Source organism: Puntigrus tetrazona, unplaced genomic scaffold (genome assembly GCF_018831695.1).
Source record: "Puntigrus tetrazona isolate hp1 unplaced genomic scaffold, ASM1883169v1 S000000001, whole genome shotgun sequence".
NCBI lineage: Eukaryota > Metazoa > Chordata > Actinopteri > Cypriniformes > Cyprinidae > Puntigrus > Puntigrus tetrazona.
In genome coordinates this window covers 2,865,814-2,889,708 of record NW_025047681.1, presented here as the reverse complement: position 1 = coordinate 2,889,708, position 23,895 = coordinate 2,865,814, and the positions used below count along the sequence as shown (strand labels likewise).

The following is a 23,895-nucleotide window of genomic DNA, read 5'->3' as shown; positions in this document are numbered from 1 at the left end:
TCATTGTCGAAGCCGACGCTTCCAGCACAGGAGTAGGAGCTGTTTTGTCGCAGCACCATAGAAATCTGGCGAAATGTATCCGCACGCTTTCTTCTCTCGCAAATTGTCGGCACCAGAATGCAACTACAATGTAGGAAATCATGAACTCTTGGCCATGGAATGGCGACACTGGTTAGAGGGGCAACTCACCCTTCACTGTAATAACCGATCACAAGAATCTGCAATACCCACACAAGGCAAAACATCTTAACCCTCGCCAAGCGCGGTGGGCCCAATTTTTTCACTCGTTTCAATTCACCGTGACTTACCGACCAGGGTCACAGAACACCAAGGCCGAATCCTTATCGCGACAAACCGAAGTAAGTGATCCACCCATCAAACCTGGGAACATCCTCCCTGACTGTATGCTTCTAGCACCCTTCCAATGGCACCTAATCACAGAGATCAACCACTTCAATCAACAAACACCACCCCGGGTGTAATCTCTGTACCTGAACCGCTACGTCAGCGCCTCTTGTCTCAGCTCCACCACACCCTGAGCTCCGACCACCCTGGGATCACTGCGACACTCCAGTTGGTGAGGAATCGCTACTGGTGGCCCACTGAATTCCTTCAGCCACTGCCTCTACCCCGTCGACCCTGGTCACACATTGCCCGACGACCCTGGTCACACATTGCACGACTACCCTGGTCACACATTGCCCTAGACTTCATCACTGATCTGCCCAACTCTCAAGGCAACGCGACCATTTTCACCACTGTGGACCGTTTCTCTAAAACCTGCCGTTTGGTTACTATGGTCTACCTGAGGACATTGTACAGAAGACAGAGGACCCCGGTTCACATCCCAAGTATGGACCGCATTCTTCCAACACCTCAACGTTAATGTTAGTCTCACCTTGGGTTACCATCCACAATCTAACGGCCAAACCGAACCCCTCAATCAGGAAGTCATTAGTTTCCTCCATTCCTACTGCCAGCTAAAGCCCCATGACTGGAGTCGTTACCTCTTCTGGGTTGAATATGCACAAAATTCCCTGCGTAAACCTGTGCCAGTGGGCTTGACTCCATTCAAGTGCATCTTAGGATTTCAACCCCCTTTGTTCCCTTTGGTCATGAGAGCCAACCGATTACCCTCAGTCATAGACTGGCTTCAACAAAGCGAGGAGGACTGGAACCGCGCCACATTCACCTACAGCAAGCCACCCATCGACAGGTGCATCAGGCCAACCGTCATCGCCGACCCAACCCTGTATACACCCCAAGCCAGTGAGTGAGGCTTTCTACTGAGACTTGCAGCGGGGGCTCTGTTACGCTGGGGTTACTGGGCCATCTCCTCCGCACACCACCAGAGAGAGGCCTCACCAGAGTATTAACCGGCTCCATTTCCCTTACTGCCTCTTACCTGGGGCTGATTACGCACATCTGTCCTCTGCTCTCTGATTGTTCTCTGCCTGCCCCTGACCTTCTGCTCATCTTTTCTGATTTTTGGATTGTCTCCTTGCTTCCTTGCCATCGTTTTGACCCGATCTGTACAACCGCTCCAATAAAGCTGCATATGGATCCCACTCAGCCTAGTGCTTCATTACAATCTTTGCACAAATAATCTTAAAGTAGAGAGTGTTTGAAAAATTCATCACTTAAAAGGGTATTCCACCCTAAAATGAATTTTGTCTATAAAATATTTCAGTAATTAAAATTAAATTATATACTTTTTCTTCTTATAACTTTGTTGAAGTTTTTCATTTTCCTTCTCCTTTGGGATCATTACAGCTTGTTCCTCTTCACTTAGAAAAACAAATATAAACAACTTTTAGTATGTCTTGTTGATGAATAAAAATTGTACAATTTCTTAGATAAAAAAACTATGTAAACAGCATAGTGCAACCAATAGTCATGTGGTGTAACGTCTCTGCATAAATACACCTAAAGTAAAGTTCTTGTAGAGTTGGACTTCATGACTTAAAAGCATACTCCACACAGCTTAAGCTATACTACTTGAAAGCCAGGAGGCTTATACCGGTCCCATTGTCTGCAAAGTAATTATCGCTGATAAATCACAGAAAAGTATATAAAATGACATAAAACAAAACAAAACACACGTTCCATCTGTGTGTTGTTGTTTGTTAGGGTTATGTATTGACATTTTGCAACTTTGATCCTTCAGTTACAGCTTCCATCGGGTGCCAGGCTTTGTCAGCCTGATGAGAACGGAATGTTGGAGTTAAATGTTGACGGTTATGCACCTGTGGCCTTTTAGTTTCAGTTTGATTCTTGGTCATAACATGGCCTCCGTAGAATACTGATAGGGCCACCGGAAGAATCTGAAGGAGTGAAGATTCTGACGCACAAGAAATGTGGCCAATTGTTTTCATTTACTGTATCTTGTCTTTTCCTCTATAAATAAAGTGACTTGCGATCTGAGCTTCGGAGGAGGCAAGGCGGGAGGAGGCAAGGCGGGAGGAGGCAAAGCAGGGAAGGAGGCAGAAGGCGGGGGCCTACTCGGCCCCCGGCCTCAGGCGGACTGTGATCCGTCTGGAGGCAAAAGGGAGGTTAAGGAGAAACCTGCTTCTCTCCCGCTTGCAATCAACAGCACAATCTTTGCAAGCCTTAAAATCCATAAAAACTTGTCTTGTGTTTTATTTCGCTTTGAGTTGATCCTTCCTGGTAAAGAGCCGTTTGAGTGAAATAGTCTCAACATTTACTTGGTCCTTCGAGCCGGATCCCAACACGACAGAGCGGAGGAGGAGAGGACGAAGAGGAGCCGAGAGACAGTCTCTGCAGAGCCAGGCAATAGCTGCCTGAAGAAAATCCACCCGCGTGAATTCGAGGGGGTCGGTGATTCTTCGTCTGGAAAAATCAACTTCTCCGGGCTGTCTGACGGGAGCCGTTGGAAGGACAACTCAACGCACTGATCAGGTGATATACCGGTATTGTTTTTTATGGGTGAAGCAAAGATTACTAGCTGCTTTGGAAGCACAGTAATCTCGACAGACGAATTCTGTCGACCAATAGTCTGGGACATTGGTTTGTATGTGGATGAGACTGCAGTATAATAGGTACCGCTTCGAGTTCGTAGCCAGTGATTTGCCTGTTGAGGTGAAGGATCTGTATCGACAGTGAAGCCAAGATTACTAGCTGCTTTGGAAGCACAGTAATCTCGACAGATTTAATTCTGTCGACCAATAGTCTGGGACATTGGTTTGTCGACAAAAATTGTTCTAAGCGCGCAGGGTATGAATGGTATGAATGTGTTGTATGAACGTCATTGTGAATCACTAGGATTTACGGTGAATAAGGTGGTTGTTGTGGTTTAGGAATAACACAAACTGATATTTTTCCCCACTAGAAGGGGAGTTGTGTTGTTCAAACATAAAATTTATATTGGGTTTGAGTCAAAATTGAAAAGTTGGTTTGTTCAGATTTGGCTGTATCCGCAGACAAATTAGTGTCTGTAGAAGCTTGGTGCAGTGGACGATCTGATCAGACGTGGTGACTAATCGCTTGACTCTTACCAAAAAGCAAAAATGGGTGCAGAAAATAGTAAATTGAAGGGAGATCCAAAGTTTATGCATACATATTCGGCAGACAGTGTGCGATATCTCAATGAGTGGAATAAAAAATATGATTTCAGTAAATTAGTCAAGAAGGGACTGCGCTCTCTTGATAGACAAAATAAAGGTTGATTTATCCTTAGCCAAGGGAAAAAAGGGTGATCTGTTGAAACTTCAATTGATTGAAGCGACGAGATGGCAAGAGCAGGTAGATAGAAGGTATGCGGAAGTCGAAGAGAAAGGAACAAGAAAGATTGATTGCAGTGCAGAAAGAAGAAGACCCAGCAGATTATGTTGGGAGACCAGAGGCATTGTATCGGCAAGAAAAGTTAAGTTAAGTAGGGAAAGCAGCACGTGGTCGAGGTAGAGAGAAAGAGGTGTTGAGACAGAGAAACGATGATAGAGAATGTGATAGGTGTTTTAATTGCCACAAGGAAGGCCATTATATCCGAGACTGCCCAGAACCGCTAAAGCCCAGAACACAGGGTAAAAGCCCAGAGGAAAGCCAAAGACCAGCCCCATATAATGATCAATTATGACTAGGTGAGACCAATAATGACCCCCTAGATGACCCAGAAAATGACTCGATCTAGGCGAGACTGATAATGACCCCAAACTGACCTAGACTTGCAGAGCAGTATCGAAGCTTTTTTAGCTTTGTCAAGAAATACTCGCTTACCCGAACGAGAGCTAATAGTGAATGGAACCCGAGTAAAATTTCTCTGTGACTCTGGGGCAGACAGAACAGTATTACATGACAGAATTCCAGAATTGCTGCCTAGCTATAAAAATTATATATATATATATATATATATATATATATATATATATATGTAAAATCAGCCAATGGGCTGTTTTCTCACAGACACAGAAGTAGTGTTATGTCCAGGTTGTCCAGTAAACCTCCTGGGTAGGGATCTCATGTCCCCACTTCAAATCTCCATACACCCACTGAAAACAGGCATGGTTGCTATAGGGAAGGATGAGGAAGTGCCCACATACCCAGTGCAGTGTTTAAAAGAGCCCAATTACTACTGGTCTTTAGATTTCCCCGATCAAGATCCAGGGAGGATAGAAAAGAATCTACTAGATTTGTTACCAGAACCAACACCCCCAAAAACAGAAGTTAAAACTGACAGGGACCTGCATGTGACTATGTATTACAAGCGAGACCCAGGGCCCAACCCAGACTACTATTTAGAAAGATTTTCTAGGCTAGGCCCTCAGCATGTGACATTGAGCACATTATACACAGACAGAAAAGGAAATGCTGTTTGCTCTGTGAAACTTTACAGCGAGGCACAGCGACTTTTTGAAGGTCAAGGCAGACCGCCACATGTATCTTTGTCTAAAGCAGATAAGATGGGTGGGAAGTGAATGAGAGGCGCTCTCTCTATTCCAAAACAGTGAACTGGATGTGTACACTTACCCCCAGACCCCATTTGACTGAAGAAACAGTATGACATTCTTTAGCTGCTGTTGAGATAGATCCCTTTCTCAATGCAGAGCCAGAAAAATTTTGCGTCCGAGAAGCAGATGTGGTTAACAACAGGTGCACAAAACAGCAACAATTTTTGACATATGGTAAACATGTGTCAACAGGAGGGATGGTGCATAGGGTTTTATGCACCAGGTGTTATGCACCAGGGTTTAATAACTACTAAAAAAATTTTTTGTGAATCTTGTTTGATCTGCTGTAAACATAACTGCAGACCTAAGAGAGGTCAATTTCAAAGCCAGACTACCTTTTCAGTTTATCCACATGGATTTTATTGAACTGACACCTTGCCAACAGTACAAATACTGTCACGCTCAGTTTACCGCTGTGTGATGATGTGTGTGAGAAACCACAAGAGCAGCATACACTAGCAGAATGGATGAACAAAATGTTGAAATTTAAAGATGTTGTGAGAGCAAATGATCTGCCAGATATACCTCTGTCCCCACAGGTCTCAAGAGTGAAACCAGGCGACAGCATCCTGATCAAAGTTATCCTGGCCACACCGACTGCAGTTAAGATCGCTGAGAGATCTACGTGGATTCATCAAAGCCATTGCAAACTGCTAACACCTTGGGAGGACGCTGAGTAAGGGTGGAAGTCGGCCGGTATCAAAACCTTTGGCTGCTGAAGAAATCAACTAATCCCTTACTCCCAGCTATAGCGCCCCCAATGGGAGCACGTGAGGGCTGGAGAGTTGCTCTAAACCTGACTGCAGCAGTGACGTCACACTGGTGGCCATAAGAGAGACGATTTAAGGGGAACTGAAACTAATTGAATTTTGACTGGTTCACAGAACAACATGAACTAAAGACTCATTTTGATTTGAACATGTTTATGCATGATCTGTGTTTTACCATGTTTAAGGGCAATGATTACTAAAATGATTAGCCAGACATTTCTCAGTTTTACCATGCTTCTCCACCAAGAGAGAAATGGAGAGCTTTTAAGTATCATGTATGAAGTCTCAGTTAAAACCACAGCTGTGACATGGCTGAGTGCTGATGTTATGATACAAGAGGTACACTGATAAGCTACAGTAGCCGTGCTGAGAACAAGAGGCACTGTTTTATTTCATTCTTCCTTTTCAGTTTATTTTCACATTTTCCTCCTATGTTCAAGTTTTAAAATTTTATATTGTATACATTATGATTAAGATGCAAGCCTTACAGGTGATCGCCAGGTAACATTTTGGGGTCGGTTGGGAATTTTTCCTCAGATACTGGGGTTTCGCCCAACCTTGCTGTTTAAAGTAAGCATCGACTATTTAATCAAGTAATCAGTAGAGATGTAGTTCAATATGCATATGCCTTATTATGTTATTTTTCAGGTGCTAAAACGTCAAAGAGGAGGGATATGTTAGGGTTATGTATTGACATTTTGCAACTTTGATCCTTCAGTTACAGCTTCCATCGGGTGCCAGGCTTTGTCAGCCTGATGAGAACGGAATGTTGGAGTTAAATGTTGACGGTTATGCACCTGTGGCCTTTTAGTTTCAGTTTGATTCTTGGTCATAACATGGCCTCCGTGAGAATACTGATAGGGCCACCGGAAGAATCTGAAGGAGTGAAGATTCTGACGCACAAGAAATGTGGCCAATTGTTTTCATTTACTGTATCTTGTCTTTTCCTCTATAAATAAAGTGACTTGCGATCTGAGCTTCGGAGGAGGCAAGGCGGGAGGAGGCAAGGCGGGAGGAGGCAAAGCAGGGAAGGAGGCAGAAGGCGGGGCCTACTGGCCCCGGCCTCAGGCGGACTGTGATCCGCCTGGAGGCAAAAGGGAGGTTAAGGAGAAACCTGCTTCTCTCCGCTTGCAATCGACAGCACAATCTTTGCAAGCCTTAAAATCCATAAAAACTTGTCTTGTGTTTTATTTCGCTTTGAGTTGATCCTTCCTGGTAAAGAGCCGTTTGAGTGAAATAGTCTCAACAGTTGTTGTCTTGTTCAAATGATAAATTATATAACTAAAGAAATTAACAATTTATTAGGAGAAGCTGTGCAATTTTTACATTTTTCATCATGAAAAAATTTCTCTATAAGCTATTTTAATCATTTAAATAAAATTATATTCTTTTTTTTTTTCTTTTACCTTTCTTGACATTGTTCCTTTTCCTTGTTACCTTGGAGGACTTCAGCTGTTTCAGCATCACTAAGAAAAACAAACAAAAAAGATTACAGTGTCATACAACAAATTTAAACAACACAGTTCAACCAATAGTCATGTGGTGCAACATCTTTGTTACGATGGAGGTTACCGGGCCATCTCCTCCGCACCACCAGAGGGAGGTCTCACCAATGGCCATGAATACCTACATTAAGGAGGAACTGGCTAAGTGCTTCATCCACCCTTCTTGAGAACCTGAAGCTACACTTCACTTCAGCCCCTATACTACGACACCCAATCCAGAGGAACCCTTCATTGTCGAAGCCGACGCTTCCAGCACAGGAGTAGGAGCTGTTTTGTCGCAGCACCATAGAAATCTGGCCGAAATGTATCCGCACGCTTTCTTCTCTCGCAAATTGTCGGCACCAGAATGCAACTACAATGTAGGAAATCATGAACTCTTGGCCATGGAATGGCGACACTGGTTAGAGGGGGCAACTCACCCCTTCACTGTAATAACCGATCACAAGAATCTGCAATACCCACACAAGGCAAAACATCTTAACCCTCGCCAAGCGCGGTGGGCCCAATTTTTTCACTCGTTTCAATTCACCGTGACTTACCGACCAGGGTCACAGAACACCAAGGCCGAATCCTTATCGCGACAAACCGAAGTAAGTGATCCACCCATCGAACCTGGGAACATCCTCCCTGACTGTATGCTTCTAGCACCCTTCCAATGGCACCTAATCACAGAGATCAACCACTTCAATCAACAAAACACCACCCCGGGGTGTAATCTCTGTACCTGAACCGCTACGTCAGCGCCTCTTGTCTCAGCTCCACCACACCCTGAGCTCCGACCACCCTGGGATCACTGCGACACTCCAGTTGGTGAGGAATCGCTACTGGTGGCCCACTGAATTCCTTCAGCCACTGCCTCTACCCCGTCGACCCTGGTCACACATTGCCCGGACGACCCTGGTCACACATTGCACGACTACCCTGGTCACACATTGCCTAGACTTCATCACTGATCTGCCCAACTCTCAAGGCAACGCGACCATTTTCACCACTGTGGACCGCTTTCTCTAAAACCTGCCGTTTGGTTACTATGGTCTACCTGAGGACATTGTACAGAAGACAGAGGACCCTGGTTCACATCCCAAGTATGGACCGCATTCTTCCAACACCTCAACGTTAATGTTAGTCTCACCTTGGGTTACCATCCACAATCTAACGGCCAAACCGAACCCCTCAATCAGGAAGTCATTAGTTTCTCCATTCCTACTGCCAGCTAAAGCCCCATGACTGGAGTCGTTACCTCTTCTGGGTTGAATATGCACAAAATTCTCCTGCGAAACCTGTGCCAGTGGGCTTGACTCCATTCAAGTGCATCTTAGGATTTCAACCCCTTTGTTCCTTTGGTCATGAGAGCCAACCGATTTACCCTCAGTCATAGACTGGCTTCAACAAAGCGAGGAGGACTGGAACCGCTCACTCACATTCACCTACAGCAAGCCACCCATCGACAGGTGCATCAGGCCAACCGTCATCGCCGACCCAACCCTGTATACACCCCAAAGCCAGTGAGTGAGGCTTTCTACTTGAGACTTGCAGCGGGGGCTCTGTTACGCTGGGGTTACCGGGCCATCTCTCCGCACCACCAGAGAGCCCTCACCAGAGTATTAACTGGGCTCCATTTCCCTTACTGCCTCTTACCTGGGGCTGATTACGCACATCTGTCCTCTGCTCTCTGATTGTTCTCTGCCTGCCCCTGACCTTCTGCTCATCTTTTCTGATTTTGGATTGTCTCCTTTGCTTCCTTGCCATCGTTTTGACCCGATCTGTACAACCGCTCCAATAAAGCTGCATATGGATCCCACTCAGCCTAGTGCTTCATTACAATCTTTGCACAAATAATCTTAAAGTAGAGTGTTTGAAAAATTCATCACTTAAAAGGGTATTCCACCTAAAATGAATTTTGTCTATAAAATATTTCAGTAATTAAAATTAAATTATATACTTTTTTTCTTCTTATAACTTTGTTGAAGTTTTTCATTTTCCTTCTCCTTTGGGATCATTACAGCTTGTTCCTCTTCACTTAGAAAAACAAATATAAACAACTTTTAGTATGTCTTGTTGATGAATAAAAATTGTACAATTTCTTAGATAAAAAAAACTATGTAAACAGCATAGTGCAACCAATAGTCATGTGGTGTAACGTCTCTGCATAAATACACCTAAAGTAAAGTTCTTGTAGAGTTGGACTTCATGACTTAAAGCATACTCCACACAGCTTAAGCTATACTACTTGAAAGCCAGGAGGCTTATACCGTCCCCATTGTCTGCAAAGTAATTATCGCTGATAAATCACAGAAAAGTATATAAAATGACATAAAACAAAACAAAACACACGTTCCATCTGTGTGTTGTTGTTGTCTTGTTCAAATGATAAATTATATAACTAAAGAAATTAACAATTTATTAGGAGAAGCTGTGCAATTTTTACATTTTTCATCATGAAAAAATTTCTCTATAAGCTATTTTAATCATTTAAATAAAATTATATTCTTTTTTTTTTCTTTTACCTTTCTTGACATTGTTCCTTTTCCTTGTTACCTTGGAGGACTTCAGCTGTTTCAGCATCACTAAGAAAAACAAACAAAAAGATTACAGTGTCATACAACAAATTTAAACAACACAGTTCAACCAATAGTCATGTGGTGCAACATCTTTGTTACGATGGAGGTTACCGGCCATCTCCTCCGCACCACCAGAGGAGGTCTCACCAATGGCCATGAATACCTACATTAAGGAGGAACTGGCTAAGTGCTTCATCCACCCTTCTTGAGAACCTGAAGCTACACTTCACTTCAGCCCCTATACTACGACACCCAATCCAGAGGAACCCTTCATTGTCGGGCCGGCGCTTCCAGCACAGGAGTAGGAGCTGTTTTGTCGCAGCACCATAGAAATCTGGCGAAATGTATCCATACGCTTTCTTCTCTCGCAGTAAATTGTCGGCACCAGAATGCAACTACAATGTAGGAAATCATGAACTCTTGGCCATGGAATGGCGACACTGGTTAGAGGGGGCAACTCACCCCTTCACTGTAATAACCGATCACAAGAATCTGCAATACCCACACAAGGCAAAACATCTTAACCCTCGCCAAGCGCGGTGGGCCCAATTTTTTCACTCGTTTCAATTCACCGTGACTTACCGACCAGGGTCACAGAACACCAAGGCGAATCCTTATCGCGACAAACCGGCAGTAAGTGATCCACCCATCGAACCTGGGAACATCCTCCTGACTGTATGCTTCTAGCACCCTTCCAATGGCACCTAATCACAGAGATCAACCACTTCAATCAACAAACACCACCCCCGGTGTAATCTCTGTACCTGAACCGCTATGTCAGCGCCTCTTGTCTCAGCTCCACCACACCCTGAGCTCCGACCACCCTGGGATCACTGCGACACTCCAGTTGGTGAGGAATCGCTACTGGTGGCCCACTGAATTCCTTCAGCCACTGCCTCTACCCCGTCGACCCTGGTCACACATTGCCCGACGACCCTGGTCACACATTGCACGACTACCCTGGTCACACATTGCCCTAGACTTCATCACTGATCTGCCCAACTCTCAAGGCAACGCGACCATTTTCACCACTGTGGACCGTTTCTCTAAAACCTGCCTTTTGGTTACTATGGTCTACCTGAGGACATTGTACAGAAGACAGAGGACCCCGGTTCACATCCCAAGTATGGACCGCATTCTTCCAACACCTCAACGTTAATGTTAGTCTCACCTTGGGTTACCATCCACAATCTAACGGCCAAACCGAACCCCTCAATCAGGAAGTCATTAGTTTCCTCCATTCCTACTGCCAGCTAAAGCCCCATGACTGGAGTCGTTACCTCTTCTGGGTTGAATATGCACAAAATTCCCTGCGTAAACCTGTGCCAGTGGGCTTGACTCCATTCAAGTGCATCTTAGGATTTCAACCCCTTTGTTCCCTTGGTCATGAGAGCCAACTGATTTACCCTCAGTCATAGACTGGCTTCAACAAAGCGAGGAGGACTGGAACCGCGCTCACATTCACCTACAGCAAGCCACCCATCGACAGGTGCATCAGGCCAACCGTCATCGCCGACCCAACCCTGTATACACCCCAAGCCAGTGAGTGAGGCTTTCTACTTGAGACTTGCAGCGGGGGGCTCTGTTACGCTGGGGTTACTGGGCCATCTCCTCCGCACCACCAGAGAGAGGCCTCACCAGAGTATTAACCGGGCTCCATTTCCCTTACTGCCTCTTACCTGGGACTGATTACGCACATCTGTCCTCTGCTCTCTGATTGTTCTCTGCCTGCCCCTGACCTTCTGCTCATCTTTTCTGATTTTTGGATTGTCTCCTTGCTTCCTTGCCATCGTTTTGACCCGATCTGTACAACCGCTCCAATAAAGCTGCATATGGATCCCACTCAGCCTAGTGCTTCATTACAATCTTTGCACAAATAATCTTAAAGTAGAGTGTTTGAAAAATTCATCACTTAAAAGGGTATTCCACCCTAAAATGAATTTTGTCTATAAAATATTTCAGTAATTAAAATTAAATTATATACTTTTTTTCTTCTTCTTATAACTTTGTTGAAGTTTTTCATTTTCCTTCTCCTTTGGGATCATTACAGCTTGTTCCTCTTCACTTAGAAAACAAATATAAACAACTTTTAGTATGTCTTGTTGATGAATAAAAATTGTACAATTTCTTAGATAAAAACTATGTAAACAGCATAGTGCAACCAATAGTCATGTGGTGTAACGTCTCTGCATAAATACACCTAAAGTAAAGTTCTTGTAGAGTTGGACTTCATGACTTAAAAGCATACTCCACACAGCTTAAGCTATACTACTTGAAAGCCAGGAGGCTTATACCGGTCCCATTGTCTGCAAAGTAATTATCGCTGATAAATCACAGAAAAGTATATAAATGACATAAAACAAAACAAAACACGTTCCATCTGTGTGTTGTTGTTGTCTTGTTCAAATGATAAATTATATAACTAAAGAAATTAACAATTTATTAGGAGAAGCTGTGCAATTTTTAAATTTTTCATCATGAAACAATTTCTCTATAAGCTATTTTAATCATTTAAATAAAATTATATTCTTTTTTTTTCTTTTACCTTTCTTGACATTGTTCCTTTTCTTGTTACCTTGGAGGACTTCAGCTGTTTCAGCATCACTAAGAAAAAAACAAACAAAAAATGATTACAGTGTCATACAACAAATTTAAACAACACAGTTCAACCAATAGTCATGTGGTGCAACATCTTTGTTACGATGGAGGTTACCGGGCCATCTCCTCCGCACCACCAGAGGGAGGTCTCACCAATGGCCATGAATACCTACATTAAGGAGGAACTGGCTAAGTGCTTCATCCACCCTTCTTGAGAACCTGAAGCTACACTTCACTTCAGCCCCTATACTACGACACCCAATCCAGAGGAACCCTTCTTGCATTGTCGAAGCCGACGCTTCCAGCACAGGAGTAGGAGCTGTTTTGTCGCAGCACCATAGAAATCTGGCCGAAATGTATCCGCACGCTTTCTTCTCTCGCAAATTGTCGGCACCAGAATGCAACTACAATGTAGGAAATCATGAACTCTTGGCCATGGAATGGCGACACTGGTTAGAGGGCAACTCACCCCCTTCACTGTAATAACCGATCACAAGAATCTGCAATACCCACACAAGGCAAAACATCTTAACCCTCGCCAAGCGCGGTGGGCCCAATTTTTCACTCGTTTCAATTCACGTGACTTACCGACCAGGGTCACAGAACACCAAGGCGAATCCTTATCGCGACAAACCGAAGTAAGTGATCCACCCATCGAACCTGGGAACATCCTCCCTGACTGTATGCTTCTAGCACCCTTCCAATGGCACCTAATCACAGAGATCAACCACTTCAATCAACAAAACACCACCCCGGGGTGTAATCTCTGTACCTGAACCGCTACGTCAGCGCCTCTTGTCTCAGCTCCACCACACCCTGAGCTCCGACCACCCTGGGATCACTGCGACACTCCAGTTGGTGAGGAATCGCTACTGGTGGCCCACTGAATTCCTTCAGCCACTGCCTCTACCCCGCGACCTCTGGTCACACATTGCCCGACGACCCTGGTCACACATTGCCTCGACTACCCTGGTCACACATTGCCCTAGACTTCATCACTGATCTGCCCAACTCTCAAGGCAACGCGACCATTTTCACCACTGTGGACCGTTTCTCTAAAACCTGCCGTTTGGTTACTATGGTCTACCTGAGGACATTGTACAGAAGACAGAGGACCCGGTTCACATCCCAAGTATGGACCGCATTCTTCCAACACCTCAACGTTAATGTTAGTCTCACCTTGGGTTACCATCCACAATCTAACGGCCAAAAACCGAACCCCTCAATCAGGAAGTCATTAGTTTCCTCCATTCCTACTGCCAGCTAAAGCCCCATGACTGGAGTCGTTACCTCTTCTGGGTTGAATATGCACAAAATTCCTCGTAAACCTGTGCCAGTGGGCTTGACTCCATTCAAGTGCATCTTAGGATTTCAACCCCCTTTGTTCCCTTGGTCATGAGAGCCAACCGATTTACCCTCAGTCATAGACTGGCTTCAACAAAGCGAGGAGGACTGGAACCGCGCTCACATTCACCTACAGCAAGCCACCCATCGACAGGTGCATCAGGCCAACCGTCATCGCCGACCCAACCCTGTATACACCCCAAGCCAGTGGGTGAGGCTTTCTACTTGAGACTTGCAGCGGGGGCTCTGTTACGCTGGGGTTACCGGGCCATCTCCTCCCGCACCACCAGAGAGGCCTCACCAGAGTATTAACCGGCTCCATTTCCCTTACTGCCTCTTACCTGGGGCTGATTACGCACATCTGTCCTCTGCTCTCTGATTGTTCTCTGCCTGCCCCTGACCTTCTGCTCATCTTTTCTGATTTTTGGATTGTCTCCCTTGCTTCTTTGCCATCGCTTTGACCCGATCTGTACAACCGCTCCAATAAAGCTGCATATGGATCCCACTCAGCCTAGTGCTTCATTACAATCTTTGCACAAATAATCTTAAAGTAGAGTGTTTGAAAAATTCATCACTTAAAAGGGTATTCCACCCTAAAATGAATTTTGTCTATAAAATATTTCAGTAATTAAAATTAAATTATATACTTTTTTCTTCTTATAACTTTGTTGAAGTTTTTCATTTTCCTTCTCCTTTGGGATCATTACAGCTTGTTCCTCTTCACTTAGAAAAACAAATATAAACAACTTTTAGTATGTCTTGTTGATGAATAAAAATTGTACAATTTCTTAGATAAAAAAACTATGTAAACAGCATAGTGCAACCAATAGTCATGTGGTGTAACGTCTCTGCATAAATACACCTAAAGTAAAGTTCTTGTAGAGTTGGACTTCATGACTTAAAAGCATACTCCACACAGCTTAAGCTATACTACTTGAAAGCCAGGAGGCTTATACCGGTCCCATTGTCTGCAAAGTAATTATCGCTGATAAATCACAGAAAAGTATATAAAATGACATAAAACAAAACAAAACACACGTTCCATCTGTGTGTTGTTGTTGTCTTGTTCAAATGATAAATTATATAACTAAGAAATTAACAATTTATTAGGAGAAGCTGTGCAATTTTACATTTTTCATCATGAAACAATTTCTCTATAAGCTATTTTAATCATTTAAATAAAATTATATTCTTTTTTTTTTTCTTTTACCTTTCTTGACATTGTTCCTTTTCCTTGTTACCTTGGAGGACTTCAGCTGTTTCAGCATCACTAAGAAAAACAAACAAAAACAACTTTTATTACAATGTCATACAACAAATTTAAACAACACAGTTCAACCAATAGTCATGTGGTGCAACATCTTTGTTACGATGGAGGTTACCGGGCCATCTCCTCCAGCACCACCAGAGGAGGTCTCACCAATGGCCATGAATACCTACATTGGGAGGAACTGGCTAAGTGCTTCATCCACCCTTCTTGAGAACCTGAAGCTACACTTCACTTCAGCCCCTATACTCGACACCCAATCCAGAGGAACCCTTCATTGTCGAAGCCGACGCTTCCAGCACAGGAGTAGGGCTGTTTGTCGCAGCACCATAGAAATCTGGCCAAATGTATCCATACGCTTTCTTCTCTCATAAATTGTCGGCACCAGAATGCAACTACAATGTAGGAAATCATGAACTCTTTGCCATGGAATGGCGATACTGGTTAGAGGGGAAACTCACCCCTTCACTGTAATAACCGATCACAAGAATCTGGAATACCCACACAAGGCAAAACATCTTAACCCTCGCCAAGCGCGGTGGGCCCAATTTTTCACTGCGTTTCAATTCACCGTGACTTACCGACCAGGGTCACAGAACACCAAGGCCGAATCCTTATCGCGACAAAACCGAAGTAAGTGATCCACCCATCGAACCTGGGAACATCCTCCCTGACTGTATGCTTCTAGCACCCTTCCAATGGCACCTAATCACAGAGATCAACCACTTCAATCAACAAAACACCACCCGGGGTGTAATCTCTGTACCTGAACCGCTTCGTCAGCGCCTCTTGTCTCAGCTCCACCACACCCCTGAGCTCCGACCACCCTGGGATCACTGCGACACTCCAGTTGGTGAGGAATCGCTACTGGTGGCCCACTGAATTCCCTTCCAGCCATCTGCCTCTCACCCAAGTCTCTCGACCCTGGTCACACATTCTACCCGCCCGGTCACATTGCCGGACGACCCTGGTCACACATTGCCCGACTACCCTGGTCACACATTGCCCCTAGACTTCATCACTGATCTGCCCAACTCTCAAGGCAACGCGACCATTTTCACCACTGTGGACCGTTTCTCTAAAACCTGCCGTTTGGTTACTATGGTCTACCTGAGGACATTGTACAGAAGACAGAGGACCCGGTTCACATCCCAAGTATGGACCGCATTCTTCCAACACCTCAACGTTAATGTTAGTCTCACCTTGGGTTACCATCCACAATCTAACGACCAAACCGAACCCTCAATCAGGAAGTCATTAGTTTTCCTCCATTCCTACTGCCAGCTAAAGCCCCATGACTGGAGTCGTTACCTCTTCTGGGTTGAATATGCACAAAATTCCCTCGTAAACCTGTGCCAGTGGGCTTGACTCCATTCAAGTGCATCTTAGGATTTCAACCCCCTTTGTTCCCCTTGGTCATGAGAGCCAACCGATTTACCCTCAGTCATAGACTGGCTTCAACAAAGCGAGGAGGACTGGAACCGCTCACATTCACCTACAGCAAGCCACCCATCGACAGGTGCATCAGGCCAACCGTCATCGCCGACCCAACCCTGTTTACACCCCAAGCCAGTGGGTGAGGCTTTCTACTTGAGACTTGCAGCGGGGGCTCTGTTACGCTGGGGGTTACCGGGCCATCTCCTCGCACCACCAGAGAGAGGCCTCACCAGAGTATTAACCGGGCTCCATTTCCCTTACTGCCTCTTACCTGGGGCTGATTACGCACATCTGTCCTCTGCTCTCTGATTGTTCTCTGCCTGCCCCTGACCTTCTGCTCATCTTTTCTGATTTTTGGATTGTCTCCCTTGCTTCCTTGCCATCGTTTTGACCCCGATCTGTACAACCACTCCAATAAAGCTGCATATGGATCCCACTCAGCCTAGTGCTTCATTACAATCTTTGCACAAATAATCTTAAAGTAGAGTGTTTGAAAAATTCATCACTTAAAAGGGTATTCCACCCTAAAATGAATTTTGTCTATAAAATATTTCAGTAATTAAAATTAAATTATATACTTTTTTCTTCTTATAACTTTGTTGAAGTTTTTCATTTTCCTTCTCCTTTGGGATCATTACAGCTTGTTCCTCTTCTTAGAAAAACAAATATAAACAACTTTTAGTATGTCTTGTTGATGAATAAAAATTGTACAATTTCTTAGATAAAAAAACTATGTAAACAGCATAGTGCAACCAATAGTCATGTGGTGTAACGTCTCTGCATAAATACACCTAAAGTAAAGTTCTTGTAGAGTTGGACTTCATGACTTAAAAGCATACTCCACACAGCTTAAGCTATACTACTTGAAAGCCAGGAGGCTTATACGGTCCCATTGTCTGCAAAGTAATTATCGCTGATAAATCACAGAAAAGTATATAAAATGACATAAAAAAAAACAAAACACACGTTCCATCTGTGTGTTGTTGTTTATCTTGTTCAAATGATAAATTATATAACTAAAAAAATTAACAATTTATTAGGAGAAGCTGTGCAATTTTTACATTTTTCATCATGAAACAATTTCTCTATAAGCTATTTTAATCATTTAAATAAAATTATATTCTTTTTTTTTTCTTTTACCTTTCTTGACATTGTTCCTTTTCTTGTTACCTTGGAGGACTTCAGCTGTTTCAGCATTACTAAGAAAAAACAAAAACAAAAAAGATTACAGTGTCATACAACAAATTTAAACAACACAGTTCAACCAATAGTCATGTGGTGCAACATCTTTGTTACGATGGAGGTTACCGGGCCATCTCCTCCGCACCACCAGAGGGAGGTCTCACCAATGGCCATGAATACCTACATTAAGGAGGAACTGGCTAAGTGCTTCATCCACCCTTCTTGAGAACCTGAAGCTACACTTCACTTCAGCCCCTATACTCGACACCCAATCCAGAGGAACCCTTCATTGTCGAAGCGACGCTTCCAGCACAGGAGTAGGAGCTGTTTGTGTCGCAGCACCATAGAAATCTGGCCGAAATGTATCCATACACGCTTTCTTCTCTCGCCAAATTGTCGGCACCAGAATGCAACTACAATGTAGGAAATCATGAACTCTTGGCCATGGAATGGCGACACTGGTTAGAGGGCAACTCACCCCTTCACTGTAATAACCGATCACAAGAATCTGCAATACCCACACAAGGCAAAACATCTTAACCCTCGCCAAGCGCGGTGGGCCCAATTTTTCACTCGTTTCAATTCACCGTGACTTACCGACCAGGGTCACAGAACACCAAGGCCGAATCCTTATCGCGACAAACCGAAGTAAGTGATCCACCCATCGAACCTGGGAACATCCTCCCTGACTGTATGCTTCTAGCACCCTTCCAATGGCACCTAATCACAGAGATCAACCACTTCAATCAACAAAACACCACCCCGGGTGTAATCTCTGTACCTGAACCGCTACGTCAGCGTCTGTTGTCTCAGCTCCACCACACCCTGAGCTCCGACCACCCTGGGATCACTGCGACACTCCAGTTGGTGAGGAATCGCTACTGGTGGCCCACTGACCCTGATACCATCAATTCATCCAGAACTGTACTACCTGTCAGAGCACCAAGTCTACCCGACAACGACCCTGGTTCACAGCCACTGCCTCTACCCCGTCGACCCTGGTCACATTGCCCGACGACCCTGGTCACTACCCTGGTCACACATTGCCCTAGACTTCATCACTGATCTGCCCAACTCTCAAGGCAACGCGACCATTTTCACCATTGTGGACCGTTTCTCTAAAGCCTGCCGTTTGGTTACTATGGTCTACCTGAGGACATTGTACAGAAGACAGAGGACCCCGGTTCACATCCCAAGTATGGACCGCATTCTTCCAACACCTCAACGTTAATGTTAGTCTCACCTTGGGTTACCATCCACAATCTAACGGCCAAACCGAACCCCTCAATCAGGAAGTCATTAGTTTCCTCCATTCCTACTGCCAGCTAAAGCCCCATGACTGGAGTCGTTACCTCTTCTGGGTTGAATATGCACAAAATTCCCTCGTAAACCTGTGCCAGTGGGCTTGACTCCATTCAAGTGCATCTTAGGATTTCAACCCCCTTTGTTCCCTTGGTCATGAGAGCCAACCGATTTACCCTCAGTCATAGACTGGCTTCAACAAAGCGAGGAGGACTGGAACCGCGCTCACATTCACCTACAGCAAGCCACCCATCGACAGGTGCATCAGGCCAACCGTCATCGCCGACCCAACCCTGTATACACCCCAAGCCAGTGGGTGAGGCTTTCTACTTGAGACTTGCAGCGGGGGCTCTGTTACGCTGGGGGTTACGGGCCATCTCCTCCGCACCACCAGAGAGGCCTCACCAGAGTATTAACCGGCTCCATTTCCCTTACTGCCTCTTACCTGGGGCTGATTACGCACATCTGTCCTCTGCTCTCTGATTGTTCTCTGCCTGCCCCTGACCTTCTGCTCATCTTTTCTGATTTTTGGATTGTCTCCTTGCTTCTTTGCCATCGTTTTGACCCGATCTGTACAACCACTCCAATAAAGCTGCATATGGATCCCACTCAGCCTAGTGCTTCATTACAATCTTTGCACAAATAATCTTAAAGTAGAGTGTTTGAAAAATTCATCACTTAAAGGGTATTCACACCTAAAATGAATTTTGTCTATAAAATATTTCAGTAATTAAAATTAAATTATATACTTTTTCTTCTTATAACTTTGTTGAAGTTTTCATTTTCCTTCTCCTTTGGGATCATTACAGCTTGTTCCTCTTCACTTAAAAACAAATATAAACAACTTTTAGTATGTCTTGTTGATGAATAAAAATTGTACAATTTCTTAGATAAAAAAATATGTAAACAGCATAGTGCAACCAATAGTCATGTGGTGTAACGTCTCTGCATAAATACACCTAAAGTAAAGTTCTTGTAGAGTTGGACTTCATGACTTAAAAGCATACTCCACACAGCTTAAGCTATACTACTTGAAAGCCAGGAGGCTTATACAGGTCCCATTGTCTGCAAAGTAATTATATGTGATAAATCACAGAAAAGTATATAAAATGACATAAAACAAAAACAAAACACACGTTCCATCTGTGTTGTTGTTGTTGTCTTGTTCAAATGATAAATTATATAACTAAAGAAATTAACAATTTATTAGGAGAAGCTGTGCAATTTTTACATTTTCATCATGAAAAAATTTCTCTATAAGCTATTTTAATCATTTAAATAAAATTATATTCTTTTTTTTTCTTTTACCTTTCTTGACATTGTTCCTTTTCCTTGTTACCTTGGAGGACTTCAGCTGTTTCAGCATCACTAAGAAAAACAAACAAAAAAGATTGCAGTGTCATACAACAAATTTAAACAACACAGTTCAACCAATAGTCATGTGGTGCAACATCTTTGTTACGATGGAGGTTACCGGGCCATCTCCTCCGCACCACCAGAGGGGGAGGTCTCTGGGCCAGAATACCTACATTAAGGAGGAACTGGCTAAGTGCTTCATCCACCCTTCTTGAGAACCTGAAGCTACACTTCACTTCAGCCCCTATACTGACGACACCCAATCCAGAGGAACCTTCATTGTCGGAAGCTTCGGCGCTTCCAGCACAGGAGTAGGAGCTGTTTTGTCGCAGCACCATAGAAATCTGGCAAATGTATCCGCACGCTTTCTTCTCTCGCAAATTGTCGGCACCAGAATGCAACTACAATGTAGGAAATCATGAACTCTTGGCCATGGAATGGCGACACTGGTTAGAGGGGCAACTCACCCCTTCACTGTAATAACCGATCACAAGAATCTGCAATACATGACACCAGGCAAAACATCTTAACCCTCGCCAAGCGCGGTGGGCCCAATTTTTCACTCGTTTCAATTCACCGTGACTTACCGACCAGGGTCACAGAACACCAAGGTGAATCCTTATCGCGACAAACCGAAGTAAGTGATCCACCCATCGAACCTGGGAACATCCTCCTGACTGTATGCTTCTAGCACCCTTCCAATGGCACCTAATCACAGAGATCAACCACTTCAATCAACAAACACCACCCGGGGTGTAATCTCTGTACCTGAACCGCTACGTCAGCGCCTCTTGTCTCAGCTCCACCACACCCTGAGCTCCGACCACCCTGGGATCACTGCGACACTCCAGTTGGTGAGAATCGCTAGTACTGGTGGCCTGAATTCCTTCAGCCACTGCCTCTGTTGGTCAGTCGTCCCTGGTCCTTCAGTGCCACGACCCTGGTCACACATTGCATTGGTCACACATTAACCCTGGTCACACATTGCCCTAGACTTCATCACTGATCTGCCCAACTCTCAAGGCAACGCGACCATTTTCACCATGCTGGACCGTTTCTCTAAAACCTGCCGTTTGGTTACTATGGTCTACCTGAGGACATTGTACAGAAGACAGAGGACCCCGGTTCACATCCCAAGTATGGACCGCATTCTTCCAACACCTCAACGCTAATGTTAGTCTCACCTTGGTTACCATCCACAATCTAACGGCCAAACCGAACCCCTCAATCAGGAAGTCATTAGTTTCCTCCATTCCTACTGCCAGCTAAAGCCCCATGACTGGAGTGGGTACCTCTTCTGGGTTGAATATGCACAAAATTCCTAGGTAAACCTGTGCCAGTGGGCTTGACTCCATTCAAGTGCATCTTAGGATTTCAACCCCCTTTGTTCCTTGGTCATGAGAGCCAACCGATTTACCCTCAGTCATAGATGGCTTCAACAAAGCGAGGAGGACTGGAACTGCGCTCACATTCACCTACAGCAAGCCACCCATCGACAGGTGCATCAGGCCAACCGTCATCGCCGACCCAACCCTGTTTACACCCCCAAGCCAGTGAGTGAGGCTTTCTACTTGAGACTTGCAGCGGGGGCTCTGTTACGCTGGGGTTACCGGGCCATCTCCTCCGCACCACCAGAGAGGCCTCACCAGAGTATGGTGACCCGCTCCATTTCCCTTACTGCCTCTTACCTGGGGCTGATTACGCACATCTGTCCTCTGCTCTCTGATTGTTCTCTGCCTGCCCCTGACCTTCTGCTCATCTTTTCTGATTTTTGGATTGTCTCCCCTTGCTTCCTTGCCATCGCTTTGACCCGATCTGTACAACCGCTCCCATAAAGCTGCATATGGATCCCACTCAGCCTAGTGCTTCATTACAATCTTTGCACAAATAATCTTAAAGTAGAGTGTTTGAAAAATTCATCACTTAAAAGGGTATTCCACCCTAAAATGAATTTTGTCTATAAAATATTTCAGTAATTAAAATTAAATTATATACTTTTTCTTCTTATAACTTTGTTGAAGTTTTTCATTTTCCTTCTCCTTTGGGATCATTACAGCTTGTTCCTCTTCACTTAGAAAAACAAATATAAACAACTTTTAGTATGTCTTGTTGATGAATAAAATTGTACAATTTCTTAGATAAAAAAACTATGTAAACAGCATAGTGCAACCAATAGTCATGTGGTGTAACGTCTCTGCATAAATACACCTAAAGTAAAGTTCTTGTAGAGTTGGACTTCATGACTTAAAAGCATACTCCACACAGCTTAAGCTATACTACTTGAAAGCCAGGAGGCTTATACCGGTCCCATTGTCTGCAAAGTAATTATCGCTGATAAATCACAGAAAAGTATATAAATGACATAAAACAAAACAAAACACACGTTCCATCTGTGTGTTGTTGTTGTCTTGTTCAAATGATAAATTATATAACTAAAGAAATTAACAATTTATTAGGAGAAGCTGTGCAATTTTTACATTTTCATCATGAAACAATTTCTCTATAAGCTATTTTAATCATTTAAATAAAATTATATTCTTTTTTTTCTTTACCTTTCTTGACATTGTTCCTTTTCCTTGTTACCTTGGAGGACTTCAGCTGTTTCAGCATCACTAAGAAAAACAAACAAAAACAACTTTTAGATTACAGTGTCATACAACAAATTTAAACAACACAGTTCAACCAATAGTCATGTGGTGCAACATCTTTGTTACGATGGAGGTTACCGGGCCATCTCCTCCGCACCACCAGAGGGAGGTCTCACCAATGGCCATGAATACCTACATTAAGGAGGAACTGGCTAAGTGCTTCATCCACCCTTCTTGAGAACCTGAAGCTACACTTCACTTCAGCCCCTATACTACGACACCCAATCCAGAGGAACCCTTTATTGTCGAAGCCGACGCTTCCAGCACAGGAGTAGGAGCTGTTTTGTCGCAGCACCATAGAAATCTGGCGAAATGTATCCGCACGCTTTCTTCTCTCTCGCAAATTGTCGGCACCAGAATGCAACTACAATGTAGGAAATCATGAACTCTTGGCCATGGAATGGCGACACTGGTTAGAGGGCAACTCACCCCTTCACTGTAATAACCGATCACAAGAATCTGCAATACCCACACAAGGCAAAACATCTTAACCCTCGCCAAGCGCGGTGGGCCCAATTTTTCACTCGTTTCAATTCACGTGACTTACCGACCAGGGTCACAGAACACCAAGGCCGAATCCTTATCGCGACAAACCGGAAGTAAGTGATCCACCCATCGAACCTGGGAACATCCTCTCTGACTGTATGCTTCTAGCACCCTTCCAATGGCACCTAATCACAGAGATCAACCACTTCAATCAACAAAACACCACCCCGGGTGTAATCTCTGTACCTGAACCGCTACGTCAGCGCCTCTTGTCTCAGCTCCACCACACCCTGAGCTCCGACCACCCTGGGATCACTGCGACACTCCAGTTGGTGAGGAATCGCTACTGGTGGCCCACTGAATTCCTTCAGCCACTGCCTCTACCCGTCGACCCTGGTCACACATTGCCCGCCGACCCTGGTCACACATTGCCCGACTACCCTGGTCACACATTGCACGACGACCCTGCCACATT

General features: G+C 44.4%; 2 protein-coding genes across 84 annotated transcripts in view; both read right to left on the bottom strand.

Annotated features, from left to right (window-relative positions):
* LOC122331512 (trichohyalin-like) overlaps nucleotides 1–23,895 on the bottom strand; it is a 590,129-nt gene that overhangs the window by 125,561 nt on the left and 440,673 nt on the right. The gene's annotated exons all lie outside the window — the stretch shown is intronic.
* LOC122331570 (cilia- and flagella-associated protein 251-like) overlaps nucleotides 1–23,895 on the bottom strand; it is a 68,808-nt gene that overhangs the window by 31,489 nt on the left and 13,424 nt on the right. For 14 of the 35 annotated variants that reach the window (XM_043229112.1, XM_043229107.1, XM_043229100.1 and 11 more), the window contains exon 1: nucleotides 1,728–1,781. Coding sequence is in view for 3 of the 35 variants with exons in the window: in XM_043229113.1 (XP_043085048.1) it covers nucleotides 7,141–7,200; nucleotides 9,747–9,806; nucleotides 12,346–12,404; nucleotides 14,406–14,465; nucleotides 14,953–15,012; nucleotides 17,041–17,098; nucleotides 19,510–19,511; nucleotides 20,239–20,298; nucleotides 22,297–22,356; nucleotides 22,839–22,898 (539 nt within the window). In the remaining 32 variants the exon portion in view is untranslated. Of the gene's footprint in view, nucleotides 1–1,727; nucleotides 1,788–7,140; nucleotides 7,201–9,198; nucleotides 9,259–9,746; nucleotides 9,807–11,804; nucleotides 11,865–12,345; nucleotides 12,405–14,405; nucleotides 14,466–14,952; nucleotides 15,013–17,040; nucleotides 17,099–19,509; nucleotides 19,512–20,238; nucleotides 20,299–22,296; nucleotides 22,357–22,838; nucleotides 22,899–23,895 lie in introns of those variants that run through there. The other 21 variants (XR_006248200.1, XR_006248201.1, XR_006248210.1 and 18 more) reach the window with 10 other exon arrangements.